This window comes from Phycodurus eques, chromosome 11, assembly GCF_024500275.1.
Source record: "Phycodurus eques isolate BA_2022a chromosome 11, UOR_Pequ_1.1, whole genome shotgun sequence".
NCBI lineage: Eukaryota > Metazoa > Chordata > Actinopteri > Syngnathiformes > Syngnathidae > Phycodurus > Phycodurus eques.
Window position 1 is genome coordinate 2913087 of NC_084535.1, and position 21160 is coordinate 2934246.

The 21160-nt window shown below is 44.0% G+C and overlaps 2 protein-coding genes across 5 annotated transcripts; both read left to right on the top strand.

Moving 5' to 3' along the window:
• The first annotated feature begins 499 nt into the window (after positions 1 to 499).
• LOC133410183 (homeobox protein Hox-D4b-like) lies at positions 500 to 14650 on the top strand. 4 transcript variants are annotated; one of them, XM_061691014.1, is made up of 7 exons: positions 500 to 527; positions 726 to 766; positions 1780 to 1842; positions 3854 to 4012; positions 11281 to 11426; positions 12282 to 12552; positions 13671 to 14650. In XM_061691014.1, the coding sequence occupies exons 5-7, from the start codon at positions 11373 to 11375 to the stop codon at positions 13943 to 13945; spliced, it is 600 nt and encodes a 199-aa protein (XP_061546998.1). In that variant the 5' UTR covers positions 500 to 527; positions 726 to 766; positions 1780 to 1842; positions 3854 to 4012; positions 11281 to 11372; the 3' UTR covers positions 13946 to 14650. The 4 variants fall into 4 exon arrangements, with proteins under 4 accessions (XP_061546998.1, XP_061546996.1, XP_061546997.1 ...); XM_061691012.1 differs by having other exon boundaries at positions 1780 to 4012; XM_061691013.1 differs by lacking the exon at positions 3854 to 4012.
• Positions 14651 to 16386: 1736 nt separating this feature from the next.
• mtx2 (metaxin 2) lies at positions 16387 to 20658 on the top strand. Its single transcript, XM_061691010.1, has 10 exons — positions 16387 to 16557; positions 17519 to 17566; positions 17693 to 17739; positions 17832 to 17904; positions 18000 to 18076; positions 18239 to 18331; positions 18510 to 18548; positions 18623 to 18748; positions 18812 to 18888; positions 20024 to 20658. Exons 1-10 carry the CDS (start codon positions 16518 to 16520, stop codon positions 20181 to 20183), a joined length of 780 nt encoding a protein of 259 aa, XP_061546994.1. The 5' UTR covers positions 16387 to 16517; the 3' UTR covers positions 20184 to 20658.
• The last annotated feature ends 502 nt before the right edge of the window (positions 20659 to 21160 follow it).

Consider the following 21160-nt stretch of genomic DNA (forward strand, 5'->3'; position numbering starts at 1 on the left):
AACGACTTTGCCTCCCCCTACAAACCACTTCATCAAACTTTGAAATCGAAATGAAAAAAAAAAAAACGTTGAACATCTACAAATGTCCATGCAGTAACACAAACACACTTATATTGGTGTATTTTGTATTTTAAAGGTTGTTCTACCGAATTGCAAGGAGGGTGTGGGGGCGGGGGGAGCGGGGGGGAAAAAAATGTTGCCTGACTGAAGCGCTCAAGTGAGAGAAAATCGTGCTGATCAACACTAAAATCCGGGAAAATGAATAATAATCACAACACTTTGCGAAATTATGATCTTGCCCCTCCTCGAGTTTCCAAGATGGCCGCTCCTCGCGAATGCAGCTGCCACAAATCAACAAAAAAAACAAAAAAAAACAAAAAAAACCCTCACGCCTTCTTGCTGCCGTTGTTTTTTACGAGCGCACGCCCGCCGCCATTGGCCGCTTCCGCTCACGTGACCCCTCACGCCTCCCTCTTGCTTCCTTTCCTTCCCGCCGTCGCGCGCCTCGACCCACGCGCGCACGCACGGTAACGACTCCTCTCCCCGCGTCTCAGCCAAACTTGCTTTCTTCTTCTTCTTCTTCTTTGACTTCTTCTTCTTGTTTCGTGCATTTCCGCACGTTTCGTTCGACTCGCTGGAGCTTGACGCAAAATGACGTCGCACGCGCCCGCCGCAACTTTTGCTGCGAACCGACCGACTGTTTTTTTTGTTGTTGTTGTTTTTAGGACGCTGACGTGCAAAACCCGCCGGATGATCACACGAACGGGTAGGCTACTTTGACAACATTCGCATGATGAATATGACGTAATATTGTCTCGATTGCTTTCATACATCGATTGAGAAATGTGACGTGACGTTTTTAAAAAGCAGCTTGACTGTGCATTACGTGTATAAAGTGACACAGTGTGCATATGTGACGACCATACATGCACAGTTATTAATGATGATTAAATGGTGACGTCACGAGCAGGAGGGACAAGGAGGGGAAGTCGCAATGAAGTTTCCGTGCAGACTTTTTGGGGGGGACATTTTCAGACATTTGCAAATGGGTGAAAAGTGGTAGCGGGAGTGAGATGACGTCATCTGACGTCACCACAGCATCAGGGATACTACTACTACTACTACTACTACTACTAATAATAATAATATGCATTTTGGGGGGGGAGACTGTATGCTTGTTCTTTGTCATAATGGAGAAGTTTAAATGTGTCGTGAAGCTTAACGATAGTACAACGTTGGGGAAAATATCATAATGCTCACTTAAGTTGTCTAAATATTACATTGCAGTCGTTTGGTCTCACTTATAGCCGGATGGAAATAAGTAACGACCCCCTCCTTTCCCTTCACGGGCGTCTTGTTGTTTTGTTGTTTTTTACGAGGGCCCTTTCACACACAAAGATGGCAGTATTTCATGTTTTTCTTTTTTCCCTTTTTACAATTGCACATTTCGCTGAGGAGGGGGCGGGGTTTGCAGGGGGCGGGTGGGGGGGGGGGGTTTAATAGAGGAGAAACAAAGACAGTATTTCACTGCTGATGCGCACTGGAGCTCAGCTGGCACTGGCAGTATTTACAACCTACTGCAATGCGGCACAGCAAAACTGTGTGTGTCTGTGTGTGTTTGTGCGGGTCAGGGAGTGTGTGTGAGTGCAACAAAAGGAACAAAAGGGCGATAGTGACGCCACACAAACCTTGAAAATTTACACCAAGACACAGACAGATGGACAGTTGTGCTGTGGTGCTGATTGTGGCTTTGCTCTTTGTGTGTGTGTGTGTGTGTAGGATGACAAAAACGATGACGTTACCCGAGAAGAAGGCGAAGAAGAACAGCTGCAAATTTGTCACGTAAGCTCCAACGTCTTACAAGCACATGTGCAACTGTAAAAGGCCAGAAAAGTAACTTTTAAATGAGAAACAATTTGATTTTTTAATTAATTTCGTTTTTTTTTTGGGGGGGGGGGGAGCGCCGTTTCAGCTCAGGAGAGTCGCTTAGAAATATTTTTAATACACCTCGAAAGGTCACGACCACGAATTATACAGAGCTGAACATATGAGTGTTAAACAGGCTACACATAAAAACATAACAAGAGATGTATCCCCCCAAAAAATAAAAATCGGCCTAAATAAAGACAATGTTTAATTTGGATGGCTAGAGACGTATTGATGAATAAAAAGAAATGAGGCAACAAATTCAAAATTCAAAAGTTCTGCCTTTACAATTACAGACGAGAAAAAAAAAGATCCTCTTTGAAAATGGGCATTATAGTACTGCCAAGAGCTTTTTGTTGAACATTGTCAGTTCAATCCGATTTATAATTAGGGACTAATATATTCCCACTTCACTGCCAGCCTTCCCAGTTAACTTGGATATTTGACTTCTAAAGCCGTCAATGGCAGTGAATGCGTTCAATGCGCGGGCAAATTAGGCATTCGAATTTGATGAGTGGTAACAAAAAAACACTCTCTTTACAAATTTCATCATGATCGATGCTATATAGAGAAGTATTAATGTGACAATTATATAATGTCATTGTGCTTGTCGTTTGCAGTGTGGGGCTACACCTGCACGGGCTGTTTCTAATATGTTATGGTTATTATATTTGTATTGTATCGGGTGCGACGCAGTGCAGTTGTGAACCACCATAAAACATAAACATAAATGATCAGCCAAAAACTAAGTTTTGTGATGTTTGCCAAGAGCGCTCACTGCAGCGTGCCAAATCTTTGGGACCATCGATGATTTGATTATAAATATGTTCGTTCCTATAAAGTTGAAGGAATGACATCCTACTTTTGAGACCGATTGTACAATATGAAACAATGCACACAACAAAAAGGTGAATCATATCTGCAACACTGCAGATGCTCAGGTGACGCCCATTCCCCCTCCCCAAAAGCGCAGTCTACTGTTGTTACTCTTCTCCACTAGGGGGCGCTACAACACAAAGAATCGAATTGTGCGCACTGGGCACTGCAGACATATTTAATGTATTCAGCATTTTCTACTTATTTTTATTTTTTTTGAACGTTACGCAACCTTATGTCATCATGTTTGGAGCAAGTTATATGATGTTACGATACACGAAGATGCAATGACAACACGAAATATTTCAATAGTACACATTCAGACAACAACATATTTATACTTTAAACCTTGTTGGGTTTTACAAGATGAACAATAAAAACGTGGGCTCGTGACGAACTACTATAAAGGCTCCATTGATTATTTCGCTAGATTAAGTCCGGTTGCGACGAGTCGCGTCATTTCCGAGTCACAGTGAACGCAGGTCAGCCGGGTGCGTTTAATGTCATGGGGAAATGAAGCACCGTATTAACGTTGCAGATGTCCTAAATCAGTCAATTTGTCGTTTGGATAACGCGATGCAGATTTCGAATGTTAGCTGTGCAGTCATTCAAGGAAGTTCAATAACTATAAATGATGCATTTATAGTTATTTCATTGGAAGAAAAAGGGAGTCACCCTCACTCGCGGTCTGTCTCTTGAAAGCGAGCGAACTTGAACACACCGCCACCACGGTGCATTCAAAGCCATGGGGAAATGTAGCTTTCGCATTACAGCGGTCATAAATCACCAAGTGTGGTTAAATACATGACAAACTACCGCATTTAAATACCCACGTTTACGATCATTACGCTTTTGTAATATATTTGAAAAGAGCCTTAGGTGGTTTGAAGACGGAGGCGGGTTTTCGGGGGTATTTTTGCAGCGTTTGGCGACACACACGCACACACAGAGACCGTGTGGCGTTCGCGTGTTTTCACAGGGCCCACTTTATGGCTTTATTGCTCTCCATATACGAAAATCAAAGCAGGAAACAAATGTTCCACCATTCCAGGGGCATCCGGAAAAATGCAAAAACAAAAAAACAAAAAAAACAAAAAAAGTCGTTTACGGTTGTTTGGACAGAGGAGCGCAGTAGACGTCTGGACGGCCAACTTGTACGCGCACGTCGAGGGCAGTTGCGACATCCAAAAAGAAAAGAATACAAACACAGGTACGTGAGAAACGAAAATGAAATCATTTAAATCGACGTCCTATGTTGGAAAGCTTGCATTGCATTTGACATGGAAGAAGTCCAATGTTATTCGTATTTTAGAAGCAAAAAGTGATACAAAAGAGTTTTTTTTTTTTTTTTTTTTCTCTCTTCCACCCAGGACAATTTATGGGCCCGCGTGGGGGATGTGAAAAGTGTGTGTGTGTGTGTGTGTGTGTGTGTGGGCCACGTGATAGCAATAAAGTGTGTTTTATTGCCGTCGGCGTGTCAGGCCCCAAAATAAAACTCAGACGGCAGCCGGCAGGCGACCACAGCGACCACGAAATCCACGTGAAGGCAGGACGTGGTTCACCTGCCAAAGGGTTTTCATATTCACGTTATGAGATATGCAAGGGGAGGGGCGCGGGGGTGCAATCGATGGTCCGGGGACTCTGCGTTGACCCCGCTGGGATGAGCGAGAGGGGCCCCATCATCCACCTGTGCCGCAAATATGTCGTCGTGCAATGAAGTCACTCGGGCTGCAAACGGGGACACGCGTGGACGCGCTCACGGAGGACGAGCCCGGGGCGAGGGGGAGGGGGGGGGGGCGAGGAAGGGGGGGGGCACGTGACATGGACTCGTCCGGTAAGAAAGCTCCGTTTATTTTTGCTTACTTCACTTTTTCAAATTGAGTTGAGTGATTTAAAAGACTGAATCGTTAAAATTTTCCATGGACAGGAAATATTGTATTTTTGTGTGTATTAAAAATATAGATTTAAAAAAAAAATATATATATATATGTATATATATATATATATATTATTACAATGCAATTCTGCAAATCATAATTTCAGATTTTTCATTTTCTGCAAATAAATGCTCTTAGTGCCAAATTTGTATTTGGAATTTCATAGTTAAAAATGTTCATCATTTTGTGTATTCTACCAATTCATTCATGGACATTTTTTTTTTCAATTAAATGAATGCTCACAAAAACGCAGAAAAAAAGTTGAGGATTTTATTTCATTTGATTTTATTTCAATTTCATTAGTCTAATAGAGTATAACTTTATATGTAGTCTCCGTAGAGCCAACGCACTTATTTAAGATGTGTGATTTTGAAATCATGAGTTGATTTAAATTTAAATTAGGTGAAAAAAAAAAAAAATTCTTGTATTTGATCATGTATACATCTTAAAGTAAAAAAGAAAAATTGCTACTGATGGTCCTATTTTCCCCCCCAAAAGGTTTTTAGTTTTAATAATGTGGTCAGGTATATTGCGATGAAATAATCATATTGCAAAAAAAAAAAAAAAAAAAAAAAGATGCTTCAAAGAAATATTGCTACTGCACGTGGTATATTTTACACAATGTAACAAAAATTAGAATATTTGGACGAGGCGATGGAAATCCTCTAATTGCAATGGAAAGAAAATAAACGGATTTAAGAAGTGCATGATTTGGAAATGTCTCGAATGTCCCAAATGTCCCGTGGTGCTCGTCCGGGTGGATGTTTTCGTGGAAGCGTGACATGTTGACAAGTCATCAGCATACTTTGTTTTGTTTTTGTGTGTGTGTGTTTTTGTTGTTGTTCCCCCCCCCCCCACACACACACACACGTGCTCGTGTTGGCTCGGAGTGCTAAAGAGCAGCAAGTGTAGTCGTTCGAATCAAGTTCTTTAGCTGACTTGAGGTCCCTCCGAAAACTCGGACATTAAAGCACATCAAGTGACTTTGGCTGTTTTATTGCAGGATTGCTGCAATTTTGCGAGGCATTCATCTTGAGTGGAATATTTCTGTCATTGAATGTGTTTCTTAGGAGAGTGCTGCACATGAAAAAAAAAAATCGCTATTTGACGTGACAGAAGGTAGAAAATGTGTCACTTTTGGCAGCAGAGGAGCCGCAAATGCCAATTGGCGGCGGTGGCGCTGCGGGAGGGCTCGCGCGAGTTAATGTCTAAACCGGCTTGGAGAGCCGCGCGCTCTCAGCCCGGCTTTGACCCGGCCGCGGGCCCGGGGCGGAGGGGACCAGGGGTGAGCCGGCGGTCAGCCTGTCTAAGATGAAAAAGCGAAACGACCCCTCGAGAGAAAGAAAAGCCGCCATCTGAATGGCTTTTGGGGGGCAAGCGACTGCACGCGCAACTGCCGGCTCGGTTGGCGTCAGACTCCCGCGTGATGGCGCATGTGCGCAATACAAATGCGAGCTCAGCTGAAATTGTGTGACGAGCGAAATGATATATTAAAAAAAAGAAGAGGTGCACGTTGTGTGTTGCACTAGCCTGCACAATTGCACGACAATGCACAAGCCGGCAACAATGGCCGAGCGACTCATGAACTCTGCGTGGTCGCCCCACCCCCCTCCCCCACCCAGTCCTGTCCAGCTCGCATCGGACTAATGGTGGGTCCGGTGAAGCCGCGGTCAACGCTTCTGACTGACCCTGCGGCGACCCGCTCGGCAGCTAGGCTACATTCTCCCTGCATGCACAAGAATGCTCGCTTTTCAGCTCCCGTCGCTGTTGTTGGCGGTGGCGGTGTTGTTGAAAAAAACGTGGGGTGGGGGCTGCAAAGTTCACAGCTAGTGAGTCAAAAGGTGTGTGGAGGTGAGGGGGGGGGGGGGGGAAATCGTTTCAGCAAAGAAGGAGCTGAAGAATTGTGTCAAGAAAAAAAATGAAAATGCTCAGCCCCTTTTCTGCAGGCACTGAAGGCCTGGATTAATAGTCCCGCCTGAATGAATGCGTTTGTGCTGGCTAAAACATCATTTTTCAAACACACCCACGAGGACGCCTTCTTCGTCAATTATGCTTTTGTTGCGTGTGGCATTTCACTTTAAAAATCGACTTTTGCCACCCCACCCCCGCACCCCCTCTCCCCCCATCCTACGCCAACTCGGAATGGAACAAAATACGCCTTTATTAGTCGCGCAATGTGGACATGCCGGTTCCATGTGGCAACGCAAAAAGTACAAGAATCCAAAATATCTTCGGGCACACATGAGGAATTCAGACTGAGCATATCGTCAATACATTTGACGACGCACGGAGACGTCAATGGCCAACTGCATGAATAAATCGACTTACAGAAGGAATGTGAACAGTCGGCGGTGTCATATGGAGCAAAAAAAACCCCAAACAAAACCCAAAAAAAACTTTCAATAAATAACCCATAGGATGTATGTGCTGTATGGTTGTCAATCATGATGCAATAACGGCTCGTTTTCGTGTTTCATAATCCGTTTTTAACTCGTCGGGTAAATATGTTTTCATTGGTTGTATGGAGAGAGTCTATTCTTTGTCCGAATCAGAATCAGAATCTTTATTTGCCAAGTATGTCCAAAACCCTCATGGATTTTGCGACGCTGTGTTGTAAATGGTTTTCAATTCCAATCGTCGCGATGTCGCGAGACTAGCGTTAGCGTTGTTGAAAGGCAGCATCACATATCGCATCGTGAGTTTTGCGGGCAAGTGATTATGCTGTGACATTATTAACGGAAAGCAGACCAAAGCGGTTATTTTGGCGGCTGGGTTTAGCGACAACTGCGTTTAGGAACTTAAAACAATAACGTTTACCAAACGGGCTCCAAGCGGCCGTGTCGGAAAACAAATGATTCGTAAAGGCAGACGTTTTTCTGAAGTGCGGAAAATGTGACAACGGAGGGCGTGTGTGTTCAAAGTTTTCCGCGCCACACCACTTTTGGGTTTCGCGTGATTCTGGAGAAAAACTTTTCAAATCGAAAACCGAATTTAGCCAAGTTGTTTTGGCCGTGCGGTTTCCGAGCCGTGAAAAGCGGACGTTTCAAAACGTTTCAGCGTTGTTCAGTACCGTCGTTGTCTCGGGCCTTTGTTATAGGAATACTGTATGTGCAAAAAAAATAAAAAGTGGAACAACTGACTCTTGTCGCTATTTTCAGCGACAGGCGCTGTGAAAACACAATATTTTATCAGAATAATTGCTCATGTAGACTTACAGGCAAAGCAAATGTGCTTTGTTTGACTAATTCTTTGAATAAATTCTTGCGAAAAGTCGACAAACACATGAGCGCTACGTTCGCCAGACAACACAATATGTCGTGACATTCAAAGAGATTTGTTTATTCCTTCATAAAATCGCAAATCTTTTCCAAGTCGGCCCAAAATGCCGCTTTTGCGCGAATTAGTGTTTTACTTTTTGTTTGTAAACGTTTGCAAGAAAAAGCCCCCCCTGTTATAATATATTATCAGGAAAACGGTAGTAGCAAATGCGGTAAAAACATGAGCGCTATGTTGGCATGGCGACGTAAACTGTAGCGACATTAAAAAGTGGTTTGGAGAATACAGTTTTCCATTCATTCATTGATAAAAATCTCACATTTTCAAAGGTTTTCGACCAATTACCGTCCGTACAAGACTTCTAGTGGTTAAGGCCCCTCTGTTACAACGTCGTGTTGAGATTCTTTCGTAAAATCCCCAAAATGTTCCGAGTCAGCCAAAAATGCCGTTTTTGTCCAAATGATTGTGCATTACTTTTATTTTGGAGTAAACGGTAACAGTAAAAAAAAAAAAAAAAAAAAAAAAAATGCTACAAAAGCTTGACCACTACATTCGCCTAGCGACTCTTATCAAAGTCAAAAGGGTTTAGTGTCGAGGAAGAGTTGTTTTTGTCGAGATTAAATACATCAAACAATAGAAAGTTTCCAAGCAAGCCAAACATTTCAGCTTTCTACTAAGCGCAGTGGATTACGTTTTGCTTTGTTACAATTTATTCTCAGGAAAATGAGTGTGAAACTCAGACAAAAACACGAGCACTACGTTCATCCGGCAATATAAACCCAACTGTGCAACTGTGACGCGGGGAACTGACGTGTTCCCGGAGCAAGGAATGGCGTTGGGGACAGCTTCGAGAGCGTGCACGCTTCGCCTATAAATACCCTGTAGAACCGAATGTGTGTGGACTCTGCTCGGTCACAGATTGGGTTCTAGGGGCGTCTATGGGCGGCGACTAACCAGCCCTCACACGCGGGGCGAAAGCCCGAGAGCTTCACGAGCGCCGCTCTGTCTTTTCTATTCGGGTTGCTTGACTTTCTGCTCGGCGAGAAGCTCCGCCGACGTCCAGTCGCTTTCGAGACTTTCAGCGGCCGGTCGCTAGAGCGCATTAAGAGGGAAATTCTTCAGTTTTCAGGAGCAGCGATGCCGGCGCAACTGTTTGGTTGATGGAAGGAAATCAACATTATTTGTAGAAAACAGATGCCGTGCACTTTTTTTTTTTAACATGTTATGTTTTTGTAGAACTCCAATTTTCTTCCTGTTTTTACCATGACTGTGTTCTTTTGTTTTTGAACGCGAAGTGAAATTGTAATTATTTGGTAGGTTCATCTTTTAACCATCTCTCTTTTTGTTAGAACTGCCCAAAAGAAATATAAAATGCTAACTTTTTTTTTTTTTTTTTTTTAAGTCTTGGTTGCTAAATTCGGTGGAACCTTGATTTAACAGACTAATAGGGGGGAGGGGGCGTCTGTTAAATCAGGCAGTCTGTTAAATTGACGCACTTTTTTCATGGTCTAAAAACACCAGTACAGTTCAGAATTAAAATGAAATACAAAAAAAAAAAAAGCTTTAAAATGTTTCAAAAGCTTTAAGGTTCTTCCAAACTTACTTCGCTGGTGCATGGGAGGGATGATGATGAGTTCCAACTGGACGCAATTTTTCCGTCCGTGAAATCGAGGTTCCGCTGTACAGTGAACCTGGCAAGGTCGCGCTTTGGCCTGACCACAAGGACCGTCTGCTGGCATATCGGTGTCAAGGAAGTACGTTGTGGTGACATTTGAAAAGTTTCATTTCGACATAAGTAGCGCTTTGCCGCCTCCTTGTGGCAAATATAAGGAAGAACAAACCTGTGGGGGGGGGGGGCCTGTCGATGTCGATTACTTGCAGATTTTCACTATTCGCGGCAGGGCTCAGTACCTCATGGCCGCTAATAGTGGGGGTTCGCTGTAATTGGCATCAAGGAAGTATAGTGAAGTTATACACCTCAACTAAGGGACGTCCATCTTTGTATGTCGGGGAGAAACAAAGTTTAGCCTGGGTTGTTCGTGGAGGTTTTAGCGAGTCTTTGCCGCGAGTGTTGGCGACATTTCTGCGTCGAAGAGATGTTGTGTGCGAGCGTCTGCCGCTTGGCATCGTGAGCTCGATGACGCCATTCCTGCGAAGTGCATCCACCACGTGACGCCCATCATTCAAAATCGCAACTCCAATATTCGCAGGGTAGCAAAGAAAGAAAAGAACGGGGGGAAAAAAAACAAAACACGTTTGGAGAAGACCAAGAAGACAAGTGGACAGCTTTGTGTAAATGACAATCATGTCAAACTTTTGCAGAGGTATAAAACGTCTTTCATGTTTTATAGACGACTGTTGTTGGACTTTTTGGAATCTTTACGATTTCAAGCTCCCAAAACAGCATTGTGGTGGGAAAAAAACATCGATGGCTTATTTTGTTGCGCCACGTTCATACAAGTGTGTTATTCCCAATCAAATGTGTTTTATGAATATTATTCTCACGATTTGCGCCATTGTACTCCTTCCACATTTCTGCACCAATTCAAACCAGTGAACTCATTGAAGACATCAATAATTCACATTCCGCAAATTTCCCCCCTTTCCCCAGAATTCCCCATTTTCCACACGCGCACACAAACCCAATTCAAGTAAACGACACATTCGCCAACAGCGCGTTTGCCGTCTTTCCCGTTCCAAATTGAACCTCGCAAAAAAACTCCTCAATGTCTTTTTTTTTTTTTTTTTTTGCATCTCGGCTTGCCATGCTTTCCAAGGCCTGGTAACAAAATGCATTTTGTCAATAAGACAAGACAATTTAGAATGACTTGATTTTGCACTGTAATTTTTTTGATCCAATGATTCCCGGCCTTTAAATTCATGTCATCGTCTCAAATGAAATGTGTCCGTTGAGAGAAAAAGACAAAAATAGCGGCGGGGTCCAAAGGCACACGTGATGGGTGTCATGAAGGAATCTCTGTCGGCCAGATCGAACAGATCTGCTCTGGGGTCAGCCCAGATGGAATAAAGGCTCCACTGGAGCCAAAAGCACCAAAAGCACAAGCATGCCAAAACAATGCAGTGCGTTACGGGGAATGAATGCTTATTATTATTATTTTTTTTTTTAGGGGGGGTTTCCAATGGAGTATCATTTATTTGTCTTCGTGTGAGGGCTCAATTTAGCCACTTTTGTATTTTCTATGTCAAAAACATCATTTTTTAAACGCCTTTGCGTGATTTCTTTTTTTTGATCCCCCCCCCACAGCAGCTGCATCATTTTTCCAAAGTGGCTTTTAGATAGACCCCGACGACGACGATGATGATGATGATGATGAGGATGGGGACGATGGTGGCGCGATGGTGAACGGGACACCTCGAGCTGACCCCGGCCCGCAACAAAGCCAACCACTAGTCAGTGTCTGGGGGTCTTTTTGTGCCTTTCTCCCTGTTGTTGCGCGCCCGCGAGGACAAATATGGCCCCCGCGTCCCTTCAATATGGGCCCGATTAATTTTTCAGCTCGGGGGGCCCCATCTGTGGGGGTAGAGGTCCGTCAGCTATAAGTCATAAATCTACCGTGCGTGCTCAATAGGAAGGGGGTTTGTGGGGGGGGGGGGGGGGGGGGGGGTAAGATAGATGGCTGGCTTATACAGATAAGATAAATAATGACGCAGCAGTTCCAATCCACAAACATCCAATTTTCCAATTTAGCCCCGCCAGCAAATCTTCATTAGGCCAACGAGGTACCAATTTTGTTATTAAAAAAAAAAAAAGTAAAAATAAGACCTGCAAAAAAAAGAGAAAAAAGATGCCTCCCCATTGGCTGAGCTGGCGAGTCACGTGCTCCTCACGGCCGTCCGTCTATTTGACAGCCGCGGGGTGGCTTGATGCCAGAGGGGGGAAAGGGGGACACGGGGCGAAGGGGTAGAGGGATAGATAGAGAGAGAGAGAGAGAGAGAGAAAAAGAGAGAGAGAGAGAGAGAGGGGAAAAAGAAAAATTAGTATTCTCCTAGCAGCCTCGCTATAAATCAATCATGGAGTCGTACGCGGCGAGCTGCAAATACGGCGCCGAGCCGCACTTCCCGACTTGCGAAGAAGATTACAGTCATTTCGCGGACCAGGGGGGGTACTACGACAGCCCCCCGGACTGCGGCGCCTACGGCGGCGGCCGCTACCTGCACCGGCAGCAGCCCCCCGCCGCCGCCGAGGCCCCTGCGGCCGAGCCCGGCTACGCGCCGCAGCCGACCGCCTACGAACACTCGTTGCAGGCGCAGCAGCAGCAGCAGCAGCAGCAGCAGCGGCGGCAGCGGGAGCGGGACGATGCCGAGCGGCTGCCCCAGCGAGGCGCGCCCTTCCCCGGCTACGCCGAGCGCGACATGCACGCCTGCGGGAAGGAGGGCGGCTTCCCGGAGATGTGGACGACGTGCGCCGGGAAGCCCGCTCAGGTGCAGAGGCGAGGCGTCGGGGGGGCCCACCAGGCCAAGGACAAGCCGCCCGTCGTGGTGTACCCGTGGATGAAGAAGGTGCACATCGCCCACGGTGAGCAAGACCACGCCGTTCGAATCTCGCGCTCACGCTTTTCAACACCCCGGACGTCATTTTGCTTTATTGTTCCGTGTCTCTCCTCTTGCCCCCCCCACCCCAGCAGCTCATCTAACACCCCCAAACACACGCACACACTTGTTGTAATGTTTTGTCCATTTGGGAGCAGCATTTCTTGCGCTGAGTTATTTATGGCCGCTGTGAGAGTCCGGCAGAATTACAGCCGCCATAAAGTTTTATGGCTCTGCCGCAGCTTGTGCGCTTGTGTGTGCGGCGCGCGCGCGCGCGCGCCCTTCCAGCGAACAAAGAGATGCGCGTTAATAGTCCAAAATGGTTTCTTAACCAGTTTGCAGCTTAACCGCCAATGGAGACGCGCGCGCGCACACACACACACACACGCGCGCGCGCGCACACGACAGGAATGGAACTGCACTGAAAAAAAAAAAAAAGACTAATGATATAGTGAATATAATGGGAATATGGAAATCAATTAGTCAATACATTTGATTGCTTTTAATATGCTCCTGGGAAAAATAAAATCGCAGCACGAGGCTATATAAAATAAGATTAAAATATAAAATCATGCAATATTATGATGTGCGGTATTTTATTAAGTAAAGGGAGTTTTAGGTTTTTATACGTTATATAAGTAAAAATAGTCGCATGAATTCATTTTTTTCTGTAACAAATGCGCAGCCTAAAAATGCTTGATATCCATGTATCTTTACATAACGACAAAAATGTGTGAGATGATATTGAGATAACGCACACACGTGTCCGTATATGTACACTGTATATACAATATTTATCGAATAAAAGTGCACCATACGCGAAACAAAGACGACGTGATGGCCATTTGATTGATTTGAGATCTGCGTTTACTAAGCAATTTAGCCACAAACCCACTTAACTGACATCACCGACAATTACCGGATTTCCTTTTTTTAAACTGTAAACGTAGCGCGTCACTTTATTTTCGTTTGCCGTTGTTCTTATACGATGCTCTTTGTCATTTAGAAATGTTGCTTCGGGCGGGATCGATAAAGCTTATGACGCTTATCGTTTGCGATCGCGACTGCAAAGCAATGACGTGAGGCTTTCCGTGTCCCGCGCAGTGAACCCGAACCACCCGGGCCCGGAGCCAAAGCGCCTGCGCACGGCCTACACGCGCCAGCAGGTCCTGGAGCTGGAGAAGGAGTTCCACTTCAGCCGCTACCTGACGCGCCGCCGCCGCCTGGAGGTGGCGCACGCCCTCGGCCTGTCCGAGCGCCAGGTCAAGGTGTGGTTCCAGAACCGGCGCATGCGCTGGAAGAAGGACAACAAGCTGCCCAACACCAAGGGACGCGGCAAGGCCAAGAAAAGCGCCGACAAGGCGGACATCCCGGTGTGACATTCGGAGCCAGTGACGACCCGGGCCCACATTCCTCCGGCGTGCGTTTAGCCTTAAACATGTAGCCGAGCATCTTCCCCTCAACTTCTGCATCTCCTGGAAGAACTGATTGCTTTGTTTTGGACAGAACAGGGTTCTTTTGGAATTACTATTATTATTATTATTATTATTATTATTATTTCTACAGGGTAAAAAAACAAACAACAACAAAGCGTAATACAGGGTTGTATAAGAGCGAGGCAGAGTATTACTTGGATGCACGTGACCAAAATGTGTGTTTTTTTTCTTTTTCTTTTTTTATTTTATTTTGAAGGACAAACGCAAAGATGACACACGTAGGCGACAAATGGGCACGCTGTTGATTTTATGTGACACACACACACACACACACACACGCAGCTGAGCCCCAAAAGGTGTTTGCATATTTGTCTCAGGGTTTCCTTACAGGGTCTTAAAAGTCCATCCAGCACCAACATCGAAAGAATAATAACGTGTTTTTCTTTATTATTATTCCAGTGTAATATGCTATATTTTGCCTCCGTTAGTACTTATGATTTTTTTTTTTATTACGTGTACATTCCAAAGCATATTTTATTCTCGTTAGCTGCAAATGTGTGTCGTTTTTGTATGTGAGAAAGTACAGGGGAAAGAAAAGAAAAAAAAAAAGAAAAAAAAAAAAACATCCGTGTACGACTTTTATATATATGGGGGTGGGGGGCAAAAAAAAAACCATTTTGATATATATATATTAAAAAAAAGCTTGGATAGGTAAATAAAAAGCTTTACACTACACCACTTTAGTGTTTTAATCTGTCTTGCACACATGCACGCGAGGTTTTAAAATTAAGTAAAAGACTCAATTTGAAGGAAAACAAAAGACATAAATAGACAGAAAACCAGTTTGAAATCAAGTATCTGTATTTGGTCTGAAAATGTTGCAAATAAAGCAATATGTCAACAAAATATGGACTAGAGAAGGGAAATGAAAATGTGCTTGGTCTGAAAACGTTGGAAAGTATTATTTTCACCAAATGTGGACTAGGGGAGATAAATAAAAATGCAAAAACATGTTTTAAACGAAATAAAAGTCTCATCTATAAATAAAGCAGTATTTTAGGAAAGGGAAATTAAACTAAGGTGCAAAAAGGTTTCAAAGCAAAGTTCAAGTCTGCGTTTGGGGTGAAAACTTTGCAAACATTTGAACAACATGTGGACTACAGACGAGACCTAGATAAATAAACAATACAAAAAATACTGCGAAGACAGCAGTGTTTTCGAGAAATATGGACCAAGGAAGGGAAACAAAGGAATACAGAAAACATAAACACGTTAATAGTCGTCGATCAGTCAAGTTAAAAGTTCAGATTCAAATGTTTCCGTGAATGAAGGAAGTCCCAAATATAGTCTCTGGGGCGCTTCTGCTTTGGTGCTCGCTGCTTTAATTGGAGGCTTCCGTTGGAGACAAATGGGCAGGAAAAGTCACCAGAGATTGATCAAAACGGGGGGGGGGGGGGGGGGGGGGCACTGCAGACTGACTGAGAACATTTGCCACAGATCGATCCAAAATGGGACTTCACACAAACAATGAGCTCACGATCAATTCAACCGGGTTAAGGTCAGTATAAGTCGACATCACGCAGACCCATAACGCTTCACTAGCATTTACAAGCGTGACATGAGCAAATGACACGAAGAGTACCTTTCGTCTTCTTTTTTGTCCATCTCGAAACGTTAGAAGCGTTTCGCTTCCATCTGGCTCTGTTGGAACAAGGACGCCCCCGTGTGGCCGATGCGCGAACTGCATCTAAAAAAAAAAAAAAAAAAAAGGCAGTCAACACCTCACACTCATCAATATTATTATTAATTAAACCAAGTAAATTGTTACTCACCTGCCTATTTCTGAAAACGTGTCTGTGAGCTTTTGCGCTTGCACCCCACTGTGACATAACAGTGGGGATAATTAACATAGTCACAGTCAATGACATCCTCTGCTTTCGGCTGGTGGAAGTTCCAGAGCGAAAGTGGTTCTTTTGCTCTGGCTCACTGCACCAAACAGATTTGCCCCTAAAACAAGCCAATTCCACCATAGGAAGCAATATGATTTAAATTTGCATCATGTCACCTTTGTTTTTACCCCTTCGCTGGATGCCTCCCCTCTCACACACACACACACACACACACACACACACACTAAAGATGGTGGCACTCTCTTCTGAATTTTGTCTTGGTTTATTTTCTAAATATATATATATATATATATATATATATATATATATATATATATATATAGTTTCCTCTTACCCCTTTCGCGTATTAATTTATACTCGAGTCTAGGTGTCTGTCTTTAATGGAAGGAAGAGGAAAGGGAAAATTATGAGTGACATTTTCAGTCTAGTAGCGGAACCAATATTCGCATAAAATGTTCCCCGTCGGACCAGGAAGTGCTGGCGGGCCACTCGGTGACGGCAAAGCTTTGCCCTCAAACTCATGAAACACAGCTGACATTAGCTTTGCAACAATTTCCCACTTTTATCATATACAGGATATTGAAAGGGAGGAACTAAGAGCAAACATGTCTCTTGCGGCGGACGCCTTCGTGTCACAAATGGCCGGTAAAGTGTTGCATCTTTTAGCGTCACTGCACAGCGACTTTCGCTAGCCAGCTAGCTCGCTAACGACATTTTCTTCAGCGTCGGCACAGCAAATTAAATGTTAATTGAACATAATTTTTCTTAATTACTCTAGCAGTAGCAATGAGTTTTTAGCTCCAATGTATGAGCGTAGATAGACACTTGCAGAGTCCTAGAATGGTAACGAAACATTTACGTCATTAGCTAGGTTTGGACTCAAAAAGCGCATTTTACGTGGCCAAACAAGCAGCATGTTTCGATTTAACGCAATTTACGTGACCAAACAAGTGGAGGGCTGTTGCAGGATTTGACTTTAGTGAATTTAAAACCCGCGAAGTGACGTCGTGGAGAAATGTACTTGGCTTCCGGTAGAAGATTCCTCAACAAGCACATGTTTGTTATAGTTGGAATTTGGCATACGTTTCTCACCGTTGATTACAATAATAATAATAATTATTATATAATTATATGATCATATAATTGTTTTACGTACGTTTGTGTCGTATTTAGCCGTTTTTGAATCTCTGTTGGCATTCCTCTCCTCAGTTTTGCGCTCCTTGTGACCCGGAAACACACTTGAGCCCGCCATTTTGCGGGGAGACTTGTAACTTCCGTTCTGAGTGGACTCTGACCTCCTCAAAATTAAACGTTTAAATTTAAAACAGTCAGTATGCTCTTGTATCGTAATAAGAGGCTGAGAATGTTACCCAGGAAAAGTATTCCGATTTAAATTATTTTCTTAATGTAAGTAGCAGTCCTGGTTAGGCATTGACCCCTACATTAGGTACACCTGCCAATCAGATCCAATACAAGAGCTAGATTATGTTATGCTTCTATAAAGATGACGTTTGCTTTACATTGTGAGAGAGACATTACTGTGACAATGTTTATATTATTTATTTCACCTTTAAATCTTAATCTGTTGTGTTTATGACTTGCGCAGCCGCTGAGCCGTGGCCCGAGAGTGCAGCCTTGTACCAGCCGCTGAAGGGTGAGTGTTCTTTTTCATAAATCATCATATTCACTGAGATCTTGCTGTGTATGTAACTCGGATTTCCCTTCAGAGATGAATACATGAAGAAAATATTAACGATGACATATTTTTTGACTTGTGCAGAGGATCAGATTCTGCTGTCGGAGTGCGCCTCGTCCCTCGCCGTCCAGGTAAAATCCTACTTTTTAGAGCTGTGTATCGGAGCTCATCAGATTTCGTGCCTAATGACGTGTCCTCTGTGCCCGCTTTGCCTCCTGTGCAGGCCTACTTGCGGATGTGCGGTCTGCCCGTGCAGGTGGTGTGCAAAGCCAATGCCGAGTACATGTCGCCCTCTGGTGAGTTCACCGGCAAATGCATTTCATTTTCATATCAATCTTATTTGTTTGAATGGAAAATGGAGTCAAAAGCGCTTTCATTATTCCCTCTTCAGGCAAGATTCCCTTCATCCACGTGGGCAACCAGGTGGTGTCAGAACTGGGCCCAATAGTGCAGTTCACCAAAGCCAAGGTGGGCGACAGCCACACGAGGATTTTCTTCCCGATAGGAAATAACAGACATAGTAGAAATCGTTTCTTCCACAGTCAAGACTGTTGTCTTAAAAAACAACAACAACGTTGCTGTTGTTGTCCAATGTAATACATTTGAGGATCCTATTTGTCGTCACTTCAGGGCCACTCTCTGAGCGAGGGCTTGGACGACATTCAGAGGGCCGAAATGAAAGCGTACATGGAGCTGGTCAACAACATGCTGCTGACTGCTGAGGTACACGCACACACTCTCACACACGTACACGTGCAAACACAATCTGGCACACTCAAGTAAGGCAGAGGTGGTTCCCTTCTGACCTCGCGCGCACTTGTGTATGTTTGAAATTTTGAAGCCCTCAAAATGATTGAATAAACCACCAATAAGCGTTTTGGCTTATGCGCGTCTTCTCCAGCTGTACATCCAGTGGTGTGACGACGGCACAGCCGCTGAGGTGAGTCGGCTCTTCTCGTCGAGCGCCGTCAAATCCACGTCCGCGCCTCCGTGACGCGTCTCTGTGGGCTTCAGATCACTCGTCCCAGGTACAGCAGCCCCTACTCGTGGCCCCTCAGCACCTTCCTGGCCTACCAGAAACAGTGGGAGGTGCGCCGGAAGATGAACGCCATCGGCTGGGGGGGGAAAAACCTGGAGCAGGTCAGCAATCGCCGTAGTTGGATTATTGTTGGGGCGGTCCGCGTAACACGTTTTGCGTTTCAGGTGTACGAGGATGTGAGTCAGTGCTGCCAGGCTCTCTCTCAGCGCCTCGGAACGCAGCCCTTCTTCTTCAATAAACAGTACGTAGCGGAGGCTATCAGACTCCATTCTCAGAAGCGTGAACTCCTGCCGAGTGGTGGTTCGCTATTCGCAAATTTGAGTTTTTTTTCTTCTGTGGAACCAAAGCTCAGCTATTACTTAATTAAAAAAAAAAAGTTAAACGTATGTGTAAAATGGTTTATTTTACGACTATAATTTATTGTTTACAATAAATAAACTCACCATTTATTAGACAAATGCATAAAAATAAACGCAACAATTAATACATTCAATCAACAGTAAATAATGTTAATTTTAGCAGCTAAATGAATCAAGTAGAATGGGACTCTTGATAGATAAATTATCATACATGTGTACTGGGCCCATTCCTGCCCTATACCAGCTGTTTTTTATTTATTTTTTATTTTTTTTATTTTAGTCTTAGTTTAATTCTTTTTTTTTTTTTTTTTTTTTTTTTTTTTTTAACAGTGTTAATAGTGCTCTGTACTCTCTGTATTTGTAATATAGTTAGTATTTGTCGGTTTTACAAGGAAGAACACTAAGAATATGAACTGGTGTCTTTAGCACCACCCTGTGGCAGAAAGCTTTAATTACCCAGATCCCCCTTGGCCTGGATTTGCATTGCAGGTCCAAGTTCACAATTGCGTATTATAGTCTAGATCCATTTTATTTATTTTTACTGTATATTTTCATGTACGCTTCAAGTGATACATATCCAGTATGGCTGCTTCTTTCGACACAAACCGCACGCATAAATTGCACCTAACTCCACAAGCATCAACACCAGGCAGCAACTACAGGAAAGTAAAAAATAATGAAATGAATACAGCGAAAAACCGCAGGTAATTGGCACCCCCGAAAACTGTTTAGAATTGACTATATTTAACAGTTTAAACTATAAATATACCACAAATGATGGTTCCGAAACACTCGTTTTAGAAAGAGCACAAAAAAATGTGATTAGTGAGGCGCAAATTTGCCAGGGATTACTGGAAACTCAATTTAATTTTTGCACTTTTCGTTCAAGTTTGAGATCATCTGAGCGAGAATTAGCGAGACAAAATTGTATACATATTTTGTAATTGTGGCTGTAATACACATGTATGTCATCCACCGTGTAGTTTAGTTTGCACAAGAAATCGTGTATTTCTTCAGGCCGACCGAGCTGGACGCCCTGGTGTTCGGTCACCTGTTCACCATCCTGACCACCCGGCTGACCAGCACCGAGCTGGCCGAGCGCGTGCGCAGCTACGGGAACTTGCTGTCCTTCTGCAGGCGCATCGAGCAGACCTACTTTGACGACGGGACCGCCTGAAAGGGGTCTGGCCCCCCCCCAGACCAGACCAGCAAGACTGAGCCACCATCTCATCTGTTTGTACATAAGACGAGAAGCTGATAAACTGACCGTACGCACCTCTTTTTTGCTGCTTCTTCCCGGATATACACAGCAAACAACTACTGGTTCACGAAGGAGTTCGCAGACAAATGATTTATTTATTATTATTATTATTAGCACTTAGTGTTTTTTCGATTATTCCAAATTGACAAGGGTCTGTCTGCTGCTTCCTTTGGACAACGACAACAACAACAAAAAATTGCATGAATATAATGATGAAGATTATTATTGTCGTGTCTGTGTGAATGCTAGGTGTGTTAAAAAATAAAAAGGAATTGCATTATGTAGTTTTTTCCCTCCCCACAATAATTGGTCTCCTTAAAAAGGTCTGTGACATTCTTTGGGTCAAAAAATACAGAAGATAAAAAATGACGACGCGCTTAAATTACACCAGGAGTGGGCAAACTTTTTTTTTTTTTTTTTTTGCTCAAGGGCATAAAACATTTTCATATTGAAATGCTACCTTATTTTAATATTGTTATATTTGAATAAAATAATAGTTTAGTCTCATGAATGTGAGCGTGAGTGGTCTCCATAGGCCGCGCCGTTGGCCAATCAACCAGTCCGGCGCGTATCCCGCTACTCCTCTCCCCTCACTAGCACAATGAAGACATGTTTAACTGCATGCCGACCAGCTAACCACCGTTGTGCCCAACATTGGGCACACCCACACATGAACAATGCTCAGTTTTGACTGATAAGCGAGCCGAGGTATTACCTCTGTGTGCCCTCTGTCCGTCCTTTTCGCCTGTGTGCGTGTGTCTCGCCGGCTTCCTCTCAGGTCACCTCGTGACCTTTGAACTTCCCGGAGCCGAAGCAGCTTAAGCGATGGCCCCCGCCGGGTTCAGAGGTCATAGGTGAGGCAGCAGATTCACAGGCAGGAAGAAATAATAAAC